The sequence below is a fragment of the Phlebotomus papatasi genome, chromosome 1 (genome assembly GCF_024763615.1).
Source record: "Phlebotomus papatasi isolate M1 chromosome 1, Ppap_2.1, whole genome shotgun sequence".
Taxonomy (NCBI): Eukaryota; Metazoa; Arthropoda; class Insecta; order Diptera; family Psychodidae; genus Phlebotomus; species Phlebotomus papatasi.
In genome coordinates this window covers 75,438,025-75,452,202 of record NC_077222.1, presented here as the reverse complement: position 1 = coordinate 75,452,202, position 14,178 = coordinate 75,438,025, and the positions used below count along the sequence as shown (strand labels likewise).

At 32.9% G+C, this 14,178-nt stretch overlaps 4 protein-coding genes across 4 annotated transcripts in view; 3 read left to right on the top strand and 1 right to left on the bottom strand.

The window, feature by feature from the left end:
* The window catches only part of LOC129803043 (pinin), a 28,992-nt gene that overhangs the window by 13,434 nt on the left and 1,380 nt on the right, over positions 1 to 14,178 (bottom strand). The gene's annotated exons all lie outside the window — the stretch shown is intronic.
* On the top strand, positions 1,754 to 3,523 carry LOC129803077 (zinc finger protein ZFP2-like). The gene has a single exon (XM_055849422.1). The coding sequence runs from the start codon at positions 1,792 to 1,794 to the stop codon at positions 3,427 to 3,429; it is 1,638 nt and encodes a 545-aa protein (XP_055705397.1). The 5' UTR covers positions 1,754 to 1,791; the 3' UTR covers positions 3,430 to 3,523.
* LOC129803070 (zinc finger protein 12-like) lies at positions 6,196 to 7,974 on the top strand. Its single transcript, XM_055849410.1, has one exon. It carries the CDS (start codon positions 6,264 to 6,266, stop codon positions 7,932 to 7,934), a length of 1,671 nt encoding a protein of 556 aa, XP_055705385.1. The 5' UTR covers positions 6,196 to 6,263; the 3' UTR covers positions 7,935 to 7,974.
* LOC129803099 (zinc finger protein 675-like) lies at positions 11,222 to 12,791 on the top strand. The gene has a single exon (XM_055849443.1). The coding sequence runs from the start codon at positions 11,246 to 11,248 to the stop codon at positions 12,575 to 12,577; it is 1,332 nt and encodes a 443-aa protein (XP_055705418.1). The 5' UTR covers positions 11,222 to 11,245; the 3' UTR covers positions 12,578 to 12,791.

The window sequence follows — 14,178 nt, the reverse complement described above, 5'->3', positions numbered from 1 at the left end:
TTCTTTAATGAATCTGACCTAAGTTTTTCAGGAAGTGTGTGATTTATCTTAATACTAGCTATTAATTTATGTTGCCATAGATCAAATTCGTGAAGGAATATGGGAAAGAATGTGAAGTTTTCGATGTCAGAATGTCTGTGCAAAACCTGAAAGCCTTCCACTATATGCGTTCAATCAATTTTACACGCATCCAGAGTTGCAACCACTTCGATATCGCCTGAGAGAATCTCAGCCACCATGAGCTTATCTAGGCTTATGATTATTATTATTAGTCATTGTCTTTTATTTTAAATAGAGTAAATGTCCTAATTCAAAACCATTTCCTATCACTTTAACTTTGACAGAAGATTCAGCACATTAAATTCATATTTTTTCTAAAGAGAATTACATAAATTTGCTCCTTGAGTCTTCTAGAATGTTACTGTGTGAAAATTCTTTAGATATAATTTGAAAACTTCTTAAATACAAGAAAAATACGCGAGCGAAAAATGATTCTATTGGAAGTATATTAATCCAAATGGAGACAAGAGATAGTTTCTAATTGGAGACAAACAGTGCAAGTGAAACCGTGACGAAAGGCTTCCAAAACCTTGCTGAGTTGCTCCTGAGTGCAGGATTTGTTCTTATTCCTCGTCTTTTCTCCTTTCCCATCTAAAACAATAAGAAAATCTCTCTAAAAAATCATATTTCCGGGGTTTCCTATTGAAGCATTTGCATACACTTCAGAAAAACCCCTTTTTGTTCACGAAATAGGTCATTATTTAATTTGAAAACTTTACGTACAATTAATAATAAAGATTAGCACTTAATTTAACTAAAATTAGCTAGAAATATGACATAAACGTTAAACAAAACGAATAAACAACAGTCACCTTATTGTGTTTTTCAATGGAAAAGATGGTCGATCGATGAAAAATTCGATGGTGAAAAGGTACCTTTAAATTTTTCTAAGAAATTAACAAATTAAAATTTGTGAATATGAATGGATTTTCGCTTTATTTGGAATAACATTAACTAAATAATGAAACTGTGATATAGAAAATATATAAATATAAATATAAATGCAATTGGCAATTAATCAAGATCAGTGGCAAAAGACAGTCAGAGCCAGTGTGTCCCCATAGCTCAGTTGGTAGAGCATTCGCCTAGACAGCGAAAAGACCCCAGTTCGATCCCGGGTGGAGACAGGATTTTTTCCAGTCTCTATTTGGGTTAAAATTGTGGTTGGGAATCACTTGTTCTGATTGTGTCGCTCTCTGTGCATAAACACAAACTTCTTGGGATTACGTACCAAGCGAACAGATTCTGTTCAATCACTTTCAAATATATAAATATAATAATTTAGTACTGTATTTATCGTGAAAATAATGACGTTTCCATTTGGAATAAAGAAAAATTTCCATTTGGAGCAGGTTTTGAATTAGCTTATTATACCCTAGTTTCCGAAAGACAACAACAAAAAAAACTTTTATAGAAATTGTTTTAAAAAAAATTTCAGGTCAGATAAAATATCATGATTTAAAAATTCTGCTTTATTTCACAAACGTTTTGCATTATATCTATTCCACCTTTTTACACTTTTTTTATTTTTACTTTTTTTTTTAAATAAATAGAATTTTTGTTCAACGGATCAAATTAACTAAAAGAAAATAAATAAATTATATTTCGGTTATAAAATTTAAAATGTTTCAATGGTGAATATTAAAATAGTGATTCAGGGTTTAGGAACAGATTTTGACATTTCAATAGAAAACACATGCTTAGATTATTGTTTATATTTACTTTGTAAAAATGGGAAGCTTGGAAAATCCACTTATTCAGTGTAACACAATTCGTGATTTACTAAACAGACTGAACAGAATCTACAATGAACTAATCGATCATGAAAATACTCTGCCAAAATGTGAAATTTGTTGGCTAAACCATGCAGAATTCAGTTCCCTGAAAGCACAATTAATCCTCATTGTGCAGGACAATGCCACCGGAAAAGAGGAAGAACACCCTGCATTTGAGTATGTCCAGTTAGAAAGTGGTCCTGAAATTCAACCATTCTCATCGGTTATTATGAAAGAGGAACCTGAGTTTGTCCTTCTGAACAATCAATGCTGCCCTAGTGACATAGAATCAGATGATTTAATAGAAGGCACTATGGAAAAATCGGACTTACTAGAGGAAACAGATGTTCTAAGTGATATCAAAAGGAAAAAAGAGAAGACGACATGCAGATTCTGCTTCAAAAACTTCTATAATGAAGGGAGCCTAAAGGAGCATATGACCAATCATGCAAAAAGAGGACTATTTAATTGTTGTACATGTGGAACTTCATTTGAATCTTTGGACGAATTTACAACTCACCAAGAGAACCACAAAAAGAATAAAGATTTGGGATTGGGTAGCTCGGCTATGAGTGCGATAAAAGTAAAGCCAAGAGCTCAGAGCAAAATCCAAAAATCTCAATTTGATTGTGTCTTTTGTGACATGGAATTCTCTAAAAAACGACAAATAGTAAGTCACTTACGTGTGCACATAAAACCGGAAAATGCTAATCTAAGAAAGGAACCCTTGAAAGATAGAACTTGCAATATCTGCAACAGAAGTTTTAATACTTCTAGGGGATTAAAGAAGCATCTTGCGATTAAGGGAAAGAAAGGAGAATGTCCTAACAATATTAAAAAATCGATGTATTCATGCAAATTTTGCAATAAATCCTACCACAATTCATTTACACTGGATAAACATTTGGAATATCGCGAAGCTGCAAATATAAATTGTGATACATGCAATGAAAAATTCTGTTTGCATTCAGATCTGCAGAACCATCAGAAAACCGTGCACAATATGAACATTTCTCTGAAATGCCAGTTCTGTAAAGAACAATTCTTAAACTATCGACTTATCTACAGACACCATAGGAAGAACCATCCACAGGAATCTATGCCTCGCAGTCCACATCTTTGTGAATCATGTGGTTTATCAATGATGAATGCATCAGATCTTAGTCTCCATGTAATAAAATATCACAATTCCAGTAAACTTACATGTAAAGTTTGCAATAAAGGATTCGCTAAAGAGGCAGAGTTGGAAGAGCATAGACGGATTCATATACCGATATCTCAGCTTCAGGATCTCTATGAATGCGATTTGTGTCCTAAGAAATTTCGAATGAAGCTGACATTTTTGAAGCACAAGCGTCTTCATACCACAAATAAAATTACTGAGATGTTCTGTGAAGTTTGTGGAAAACGCTTCATTAATATTGAAAAACTCCAGAAACACCAAGAAAAACATGCCGAAGAGGGTACAAGGGATTTCAAATGCGATATATGTGGACATCAATTTAAAAAGTTAAAATATTTAAACCAACATCGAAAAATGTATCACAATATATACACCCAAATGATGCTGAATCCAAAGCCCAGGAAAAAGTAAAATTTCGCAACAGCAATTCCTTTTACAGTAAGTCTTATATTAGATTTATTATACAAAAAAAAAAGAAATAAATGCAGAAGATTATTGAAAACTATGAGAATTTTTTATAATTCCAAAATTATTGACCAGTAGAGTACAAGTATCTAAATTACTTTACATTAAAGTCCAACTTCCTGTATAAATATGAGAAAAATATATCAATATAGCCGATAGAGCCCTCTTCCCCTATTCCGTTAAAAGCAATATTTTCAAATTATTCAGTGGTGAGTTTTGAAGTAGGGGAGACTGGGGCAATAGTCACAAATCGAAAAATTCAAAATTCAATATCTTCCAAGGTAAAAAATTAGCGGCTCAAATTTTTTTTTTCTATAAATAGCCTCCATAGACATTCTTCAATATCGTAAGTTTCTTAGAATTCGAACAAGGAATTTAGAAAATAAAAAATATCAAAATTTTTAGCCCTATTTTTGAAATATTTTCCTTGCAGAAGATAACAATTATTACCTACTTATTTTCCAAAATTGGTGCACTGGTGAATATTTTCTAAATAATTTGAATTCTTTGAATACGAATCTGCTATCTATTTTAGAATTTCACAAAGGTTCTTTTCTCCAGAAATCCTTTTATTAAAAATGGCCACTTGGGGTAAAAAGTAACAAAAGGCGAAGCAATTTCTGATGTCTCACGGCGAAAAGAAACGTCATAACCATGTCTCGCCGCTTGTTGTTTGCATTGGTCAAACGATTTTCAGTCTTTTGTGTTTTTTTTCTAAAATAGCTTGAAAAGCACTTTTCTCGTTTTCTCACTTTTCTCGCAGAGAAAACGGTGTTTTTGTAGATGAATAAATTTTCTATGAAAATATGTCCTCTAGGTATTTTTTCAAATTGACGGAAGCCCGTAATAAAGCGAATCAAAATATGATAATAGCCCATGTCTGGTACTATTTGCCCCAGCATTTTTGAGAATAGTCACAAAATTACCTTTTAGAAATCGGCCCGATATACGTATTTCCTTACAAAATAGAGGAAAATTACTTTCACAAAGTTGTAGAGCGGTAAATTTCCTATGAAACTGCGCTAATTAGAAATTTTTGAAGCGCTCGATTAGCTTGTAAAAAAATAAAATATCCGTTTGCTGATTTTTGCCCCTGTCTCCCCTACAGTGACGGCATTTTAATATTTAAAGTGACAGCATTTTAAGTATTCAAAGTAGAATCAACGAATCCCAATTTGATTGTGCATTCTATAAAAATTCATAAATACTAAAAAAAAACGACAATACATATTAAACCGGGAAATGCTAATGAAGTTCTGAAAAAAAGAACCCTTGAATGATAGAACTTACAGACATCGTCGTAGGAGTTTTAATACTGCCGTAGGATTGAAGAAATATCTTGTGAATTATGAAAAGAAAGGGGAATGCCCTAAGAAAGTTAACCAATAATTGTATTCATAAATTTTGTAATAAATCCTGCTACAATACTCTTACATTAGGTAGACACATTGAATTTCGATCTGCAGAATCATCAGAAAACCCAGGGCTCTCTAATGCGATCAATGTTGGCGTCAATTCAAAAGTATGAAAAAAATTAAACGCATATCGAATTTTTTTTTACAATCCCTCCTTTCGACTCCTTATACTCCTTAAAATTTCGACTCCTTACCCCCTAAGGAGTCGTATTTTGGTAGAATTTTGGAAATCTGAAGTTTCGAGTTTTTGGCGTTGTCGTTTGTCCGTCTGTCCGTCCGGCTGTCATCAGCGCTAGAGGCCAAACGGTTAGAGATAGCGACTTGGAACCTAAGGGTGACCCCCCATAAGTCGACCCAAGGATCGTTAACATGCCCCTCATTTTCCCCCACCCCTTCCCTTCCCCTCCAAAACCATGTTTTTTTTTTGGGATTGCTCGAAAACGCGTCGTGCGATTTTTTCATTTTTAGATATGTTTTAGAGATTACCCAAGCGGACATTTCGTCCTTAGACGAAAATAGCGTTGAATCATTCCTAATAACGGTTTTTCAAGGTCAAAGATTAAAAAGACACTGGAGAGCGCATTTATCAAGCGAATTGGGTCATGTTTGGGCTCGTTGGAAAGGTCTTGGAATTTCCAGTTCCAATTGGTTTTGAATCGGCAATGAACCGGTCCATAACCGATAATTTTTTATACGAAATTCAATTAAATTACTCCTGAGGTGTATTTTGGGAAATATTTTGAGTGATTTATAAGTCGGTTCAAATCGGTAATGAACCGGTTATTTACTGATAAGTAATTTTTGTTCAAATATAATTTTTATTACTCTTTGTTTAAACTATTTTGTGGAATCTATTGAGTGATTTATGAATCGATTCAAATCGGTTGAGTACCTGTAAACCGTAAATGATGCGAAAGTACTTTTAAGTATAGCATTTAAGTCACGAGTTCGTGCATTTCGGAAAGCCTGGGACGCTTTGCCATACCTTTTTAAATCAAGATAGCAAAACTTTTTAACTATTATAGTATTTTATCCTTGAAAATAGTCACAAAAAATATGATTTTTTTTTAAATCCCTGGAGACCCAGTGACCCAAATGATCCTTAAGCTTTATTTATAGGGTTACCCAAAGGACGAATGGGTCAGCAATAACGCAGGAACAAAAATTACTATTTTTGGACACAAGGAAAAAAAAAATATTTTGAGTCACATGTGACCCATTCGTCCTTACAGGGTTAAGAAAGGTGGTGAATTTCGTTGAAAGCTTTAGTTAGAAAAGTCAAATTTAGTGTCAATAAGTCAAAACATAGGAGCTAAAAATTGTAGTGTGTGTAAAAACTTTCAATAATTAGCCTTTTATACAAGAATGGGAAGTCTAGAAAATCCTCTTGTGCATTGTCATGCAATTCGTGATATTCTTAATAGAATAAATAGAGTCCATAGTGAACTGATAGATCATGAAAACACTCTGCCAAAATGTGAAATTTGTTGGCAAAATCATGCCGAATTCAATTCACTGAAAGCTCAAATATTGCTCATTGTGCAGGATGATGTTTCAGGAAAAGAAGAACGACCTACTATTGAATACGTCCAACTTGAAGAAAATATTCAAATTCAACAATTACCCATTGAAGTAAAAGATGAATTGGTACTGGAGCATCATGAAGACATACCATCTCCAGAACCACCAGAACCAGAAAATCATCCAAAAAGTGATATGGATGATAATTGGAATTCATGGGAAAGCAGCTCAGAACCATGTGAAACGGTTAAAGAGGTAGATTCCTTGAAGAAGAAGCCGAAAAAAGAAAAGATATCGTGTCATTTTTGTTCCAAAACATTCTACCAAGGAGAAAGGCTAACAGAGCACATGGCACGTCATACCGGGGACAAACCCTTTAAATGTAGAACATGTGAGAAAACTTTTAAATCCCTGGACTACTATACATCTCATTGCAAGAGCCACGAAAAGGATTTTAATGCAGAAAGTACATCAACAACATGTGAAATTGAGAAAGTCAAAAGCGAAAATAATTTAGAAAAAAAATCCTTTGAATGTGAAATCTGTGGTCGGAATTTTTTAAAGAAAAAACAAATTATTTCACATATGCGTCTTCACATAAAATCAAGCATTGCTTCATCGAGGAAGACATTGGAAATAATTGATGATAAAACCTGCAAAAGCTGCGGCAAAAAGTTCAGTACGTCGAGAGGTCTGAAAAAACATCTACAATTTCATGAGAAAAAACAAAAATCCGGACAAGATCTGAATATAACATCAGTAGAAGAAACACCTTATTTCTGTGAAATTTGTAAGAGATTTTTCCGCAATTCAGTCACTCTGGAAAGGCATAAGGAATCTCGTGATAGAGCAAATCTGAATTGTGATTCTTGCAGTGAAAAGTTTTGTCGGGCCACAGATCTCTATAATCATCAAAAAATCGTCCATAAGGTCAAGACGGCTTTCGAATGTCGTCACTGTGATCAAAAATTCAGCAATTTCCGCCTAATCTACAAACACCACAAAACGACACATCCTAAGTTAATAGGACCAACAAGGCCATTTCTGTGCGAAATGTGTGGTCTATCAATGGTTGATTCGAGAGATTTAAATCGTCACATGATGATCCATCGCGGTGTTAAACCACATCAATGCAATATTTGTGATAAAACATTCCGTCTTCAAACTGAAGTAGAACAGCACCGTCGAGTTCATATCCCAATTTCTCAGCTACAGGATCTTTACGCTTGTGATATGTGTCCCAAAAAGTTTCGCATGAAACTCACTTTGTGGAGGCATAAACGTATCCATACCGGACAAATCACTGAGATGTTTTGTCAGGTATGCCGGAGACGATTTATAAATGCCAACAATCTGCAAATTCACATGTTAAAACACGCCAACGAAGCACCCAGACCATTTAAATGTGAAACATGTGGAAAGTTCTTCAAAATTCGCAAAGAATATAATTTGCACATGAAAAGGAAACATGGTATATTTTCTTTGGAGAGAACTAGAATAAGGAAAAAACCATAACGTCCCACTCTCAATATAATTTTTGTGGAATAAATCATTTGCACCCAGAAATCATGTATATAATTTAATGTTGTCTAACTTTCGAAATAATAATTATTTTTATCGAATTCAGTCTAGATAGAGGAAAGTGGGGCAGCTTTGAAATTGGACTTTTTTCTCCTATTTTTAAATTTAAATGACACTGGGCCTTATGATATAATTTTCCTCAGCAAACTAATTGCCAAGTTAAATACATCATGATAAAACTTAATTCTATTTAGGGTAGAGTCAGCCCTTTTCGCCATGTAAGCACTTTTTGGCCACCTAAGATAAAACAACTAATTTAAGGAATTTAATAATAAATGGTACTTCTACACTCATAATATGCTCTATTCTACTATTTTAATGGGTTATCACGTCTCTTAATTATTTATAATTCATTTTAAAATAAGTGGCGAAAAATACTGAAATAAGAACAATTGGTGAAGATGCAAATTTTTCAATGAGATTCACTAAAATTCTCGAAAAGTATTCTAGATTTTTAGATAGATTGTGATTCAAAGTATCGTTATACAATAGGGTAAGATGATCTGAAAAAGACATTGAAAGAATTCTGGAAGGGCAAGGAACTATGAGAATCAAAGTGGCCGAAATAGGCCACCAATGCTATGTCTACATTTTTATTCATTTAAAAATATATTAAGAATGATTTTAGAGAAAATAAAGATGATAAACTGTCTGCAAGGTTTCAAGCAACACTCCTTATAAAAGAGTAACAAAAATATTCAATTTTTATTAAAAATATTACATTTCAAACTTGAGACTTTGTCGCTTGCATGCAACTATGCCGAAATTTGGCACACTTACCCTAATTCATTTTAGTCTGACGAGAATTTTACGCCTAAGGAGGCCATAAAAGCTTAAGGGTGGCGAAAAGTACTGACTCTACCCTAAAAACAGGAGAAAAAACACCAATTTCGAAGTTGCCCCATTTCAAAGTGCCCCACTTCCCTCTAGAGATTAAGGTAAGGCTATTCTCATCCAATGATAGAAATCGCTAAATAAAACCATTTTAAGTATTCTGCATGAATTTCATCCAGAAATAGAGAATTACAGTTTTTAGATTAGATTTCGATTTTTGAAAAAAATGCATTTTTGTCAAGATAATAAATCTAATAATAGAAATCGATTACTAGAACCATTTTAAGAATTCAATGTGAATTCGATCCAGAAATATTATGAATTACGATTTTTGAAAAAAAAATCCTTTGGGTGGGCGCCCTTTCCTTACGCTACGACAGCGTTCTTAATTAATTGATATTGTAATTCATAAAATTGTAAATCTGTATAGGGGAGACCGGATAGGGGTTGGGACACTTCTTCATGTTTTGACTTTGGAACAGTATTCGAAAAATTCACGATAATGTATTACAATTTCATGCGATCTATAGGATACTTATGGGTATTGACTTTATAAAAAGTACTCGATAGAATTTGGAAAATAGCTGAATTTTCTTGGAGAAGATAAAACATTTAACTTAACGCTTTGTCCCACAAAACTCCCCGATATGGGGCAGTATGGGACGCAAAAGAGGATGTTTGAGACGCATTTTTCTCGCATAATTTGCATTATTGGAGCACGTTAATTAATTTTATATACTAGATTAAAAATATTTCTAATAGAAATAAAAATGTTTAATCTTTTATTTCATACTTAGAAATTAATATCAATCTTATTTATACAATAGAGTCATTTTTTGTCAATCACTTATTTAATGTATTTTCTTCTTATTTGCTATCCTAGATTTCTTTGCTTTTTTATTTTAAATATTGGAATCATCATCATCAAATTCCTCAGGCGAGTAGATTCTTTTGACACTTTTAGTTTGGAACTCATTGGCGGATTCCTGTTTGATTTCACACAGCTGCATAGTACAGTAGACTCTCGCAAATTCGGCTCTTTTAAGATCGGGCTACTTTTTAATTCGGGCAGCGGTTACATTTGAAAAAAGTTTGTTGTCATTTTTCAAGTTTGATTATGTTTATCAAATGAATCAAATATGCTCAAATTTGGCATGGTTTGTCTTAGTTTTGATGTGATTTTGCATTATTGAGGGATTTTCGTACAATTTACGTTATATATGAGTGTGTAAACTCAATATCTATATGCACAGGAATAAAAAGTCGTTGCATTTCAAAAACTTTGTCGCCCGAATTTCTGTCTAATTCGGCTGACATTTCGGTCCCATATGTCCGAATTTGAGAGAGTCTACTGTAACTGTTTTTCCTTGTTTATCTGAGATCTGAGATGAGCTCTCGCCTTGCCTTTTCTGAGGAACTTATGAGAACTATAGAGGATATTTCTCGAGAAATTTTCGAGAATATACTTTTTAACGGGATTAGGCAAAGGTCAAATATCCTCAAGAGAAGAAATTATTGATTCCCAATACATTGATTGTTCAGTCTCTGTAAACAACTGTTAAAGTTTGCACATGAGAGATTTTCAATTGGGAATTATACTCTCCATTTTGACAATAATGAATTGCGCGCCACTTACAATCTTGTCAAAAATCAACGTCCCATTCATCCCCGTTCAGGTGTCCCAAACATCCCCGCGTGTAGTTTTGGTACTTAAAACCTTTAAGTAAAAAACTAGAGTGTATGATCACGGAAACTTTTACGAAAATATGTTCCCAGATTACACTGCTAGCTAATGAGATAAAAAAGTTTTGATTATATTTAGCTGATATAAAATACAAAGAGGAAAACTGAGACATCAAAATATATAATTTTTATCAATTTAAAAAAAATGTTCATAGAATTTAAACAATAGAACTGAGGATATCCATTCTTTTAGTCAATATACGTCTTATTGTTGCCTACGATTGAGTAGTGGTTAAATTCCATTTTTTTCAATAATTAATGAGAAAATCGCCTCGTCCCATACTACCCCTGTCCCAAACCTCCCCGGTCTCCCCTAAATCTTAGCACTATCTGTGATTCAAGGTTTCTGCGGTTTACTTAATGATATCGGTGTTGTAAGTCGGCGGCTAACGCAACCAAGCATTAATTGAGGAGAAATATATAAATTGAATTGAATTGGTAAGCCATAAGCCATCTGATACAGTACATAATAAAGAAAACGAATCAATTGTTTGTGTAGTGAATTATTTTAAATAACTGCTTTTAGATTTTAGTGAAAGAAAACGAGTATTTTTGATAAAATTAAAAATAATGCACGTGATATTCCAGGATCTTCCAAGAGCTTTCCAATTTCTAGTAGTTTTTTTTAAAGAATTTGATATCAATAACCTCAAAGTTTGTTTTTGTTTATGTTTTCATATTTTGCAATGGATATCACAGAAAATTCATTTCGTTGCGATTTTGTACAAAATTTGTACCAAGTGATTACAAAACTTTATGGAAATATAATCGATCATGAGAGTTCTATCAAAAATTGTGAAATTTGTTCAGAAAACAGTAAAGCAATTTCCTTCATCAAGAACCAGCTCTATCTCATCATGAGCGGGGATTCTGTCACCATCTGGACTAAAAATGATGAAAACTCTAACAAGGAACAAATCAATGATAAATTTACTAACAAAAATAATTATACTTTGGAAGTTGATGATTGCAAAAGTATTAAAGAAGAGGAGGAGGAAGAACATGGATTCAAAAATATTTTAACAGCAGAGTCAAATGTATTTGAATCATCTTCGTCATCTGACGCTGAAAATCCTATCACAATAGAAGATGATCCAGACAAAATAGATATAAAACACGTTTCTGAGACTGAAAATGCCCCTAAATCATCTAAGGAAGGAGATGCCATAAATAAACCATATGAGTGTGCACATTGTCATATTAGAGTATCCTTGAAGGCTAATCTTGCCCAGCACATGAAATTGCACATGCCAAAGCAACATCTTGATGAAGTAAGAAATGGAAAATTTTATCCAAAATGGAAAAAACAAGGCAAGAAAAAATGTTCACTATGCAAAGCAATTTACAAGAAGGTACATGAATGTAAGCTTTTAGGACAAAAACACGTTCGCAATACATTTTCATGTTCCTACTGTCCGGAAACTTTTACTTTCTATCCAAAAATTTATATGCACCACAAAATCCATCATCCAGACAAACCAAAACCTCTATCACCCTACCAATGTGAGATTTGTGGAGCTTTTGCCATACGTTCATATGCCCTACAACGACATATGATGTTTCATACTGATTATGCCCCATTTGAATGTGAAACATGTAAAAAGAAATTCCGAACTAGGCAAAAACTAAAGGATCACCAACGAATTCATATACCAAAGGCAGAGAGAGATGATAAATATAAATGTGAAATTTGTCAAAAACAATATCATTCTTCAACAACACTGAAAACCCATAAATTGCTTAAACACACTAAACGAGAGACCTTCAGCTGTAGTGTTTGCCAGAGGAAATTCCTAAAGGAAATCTCTTTAAAGAAACATCTTCCAGTTCATGAAGGAGAAGCTCAACGAGAGCACAAGTGTGAGGACTGCGGTAGGAGATTCAAAAAACTCGGAGATATGAATAGACATAGGAAGAAAGATCACAAAAAATATACCGAATTGATGTTGAGGCCTAAAACGAAAAAGAAGGCAAAAGGCCAAGAAAATGAATTAAAATAAAGTTGTTATAATAATTGCCAGAGAGCAAGTATTTATTTTGCTACTTTTAAAAATTATTATTTTCTAGAAAGTTACTTTTGAAGCTGAAATTCACAAAATTTAAACGGACACGAAAACATCTTCCAAAAATCTAAATCAAGTTTAAAAATTTTCTGGAATATTTTGGTAAAATAAATTAAAAAAATAAATCTTGCTTTGAATTCTAATTAGAAAATTTCTCTTTTATATGAAAACATTCGAGGTTTAGGCCTACATAACCAAAAATTCTAGCTCAAGAATTCTGAAAATCAAAAGCTCATTTTGAAAATTGAGAATAAATGTCTCCGGCATACCTTTTAGATCGGTAAAATTTCGTGAAATCAAAATTCATGTCCCTTTATTAAATGCTTTGAATATGTTTATCCTACTCTTTCATACACTTCTTCTTTTGAACATCACACCAAATTAAATTTAGTTCAGTGCAATTTAGAGACCAAAAGAGTGGGATAGATTTATGCAAACCTTTTAAGAAAGAAAGGGATAAGAATTTTGACTTTGTGAAATTTTCCTGATCTAACCGTGCTATCACACTAAGATTTTTTCAATTTGTAAATCCAAATTAGGGTGGAGTTATCACTTATGGACGTTATACACTTATGGACAGCGTGTAAAAACCTTCAGTTCTTACCCAAAACAGATTTAGAAAAATTATAAAATTATGAGTTTATGATGTGATTAACAATCTTGCAATTCTTCGAAATATGTTTAAGGTAAAGATTTTGCTTAAGTGTATAATGTCCATAAGTGATGATTCCACCCTAATTTTCAGATGAATTGTTCCTATGCGTTATTTTGCATTAAAAATCATTTGAATTGACAGATTTACATTTGTTTCCTAATATAAATTTATACTTGTTACACAAAAACACGCTTAAACATGGCAAAATAGCACAAATGTGGTTGCTCAAATGAATTTGAATTTAGCAAATTAAAATGTTAAAATTGCTCATTAATTTCAATTTTATTGCAGTTAAACAAATAGCCTTTTGAACCAAATTGTTCTTATAAAATTTATTTACTCACCAAAAAATAAGATATAGGGTGAAAGGAACACATATTGACACTTTAAGAACTCGTGTCAGGACCTATTGACACCCTACACTGTACAATTTAAAATATGAAATTTTAACACTTGTATTTATCGCGAAAAACGTAGATTAATCAAAAAACGCCATATTACTTAATTTTATTATTAGATACATTAAATAAATTTCAACATTTTGACAAAAGTGTCAATAGGGGTTCCTTGTCGATGAGGTGTTCATTCGACCCTACAGTGATTTAGTGATAAACTTGTATGGGAATGAAGTTTCAGTATCGGAAGTAATAGCTAAGTTCCTCCAAAGCCATTCGAAGGAAATTACTGTGCCTAGAAATCTCCAGTTTGTATGACTTCATATTCATACACTGAGAAAAAAGACGAGGGTGCGATTAACGTTTTGTCCTCATAACTTTAACATTTTTTAGGAGTAAAAATATATCAACATTTTTTTAGTGTTAATTTTACAGTTTTTAAGGGTAAAATTAACATGAAAAAGGGTAACTTTAACCCCTAATACACC

Excerpts from the sequence above, each read along its gene's own strand:
- LOC129803070 (XM_055849410.1), top strand. The coding sequence starts at position 6,264 with ATGGGAAGTCTAGAAAATCCTCTTGTGCATTGTCATGCAATTCGTGAT.
- LOC129803077 (XM_055849422.1), top strand. The coding sequence starts at position 1,792 with ATGGGAAGCTTGGAAAATCCACTTATTCAGTGTAACACAATTCGTGAT.
- LOC129803099 (XM_055849443.1), top strand. The coding sequence starts at position 11,246 with ATGTTTTCATATTTTGCAATGGATATCACAGAAAATTCATTTCGTTGC.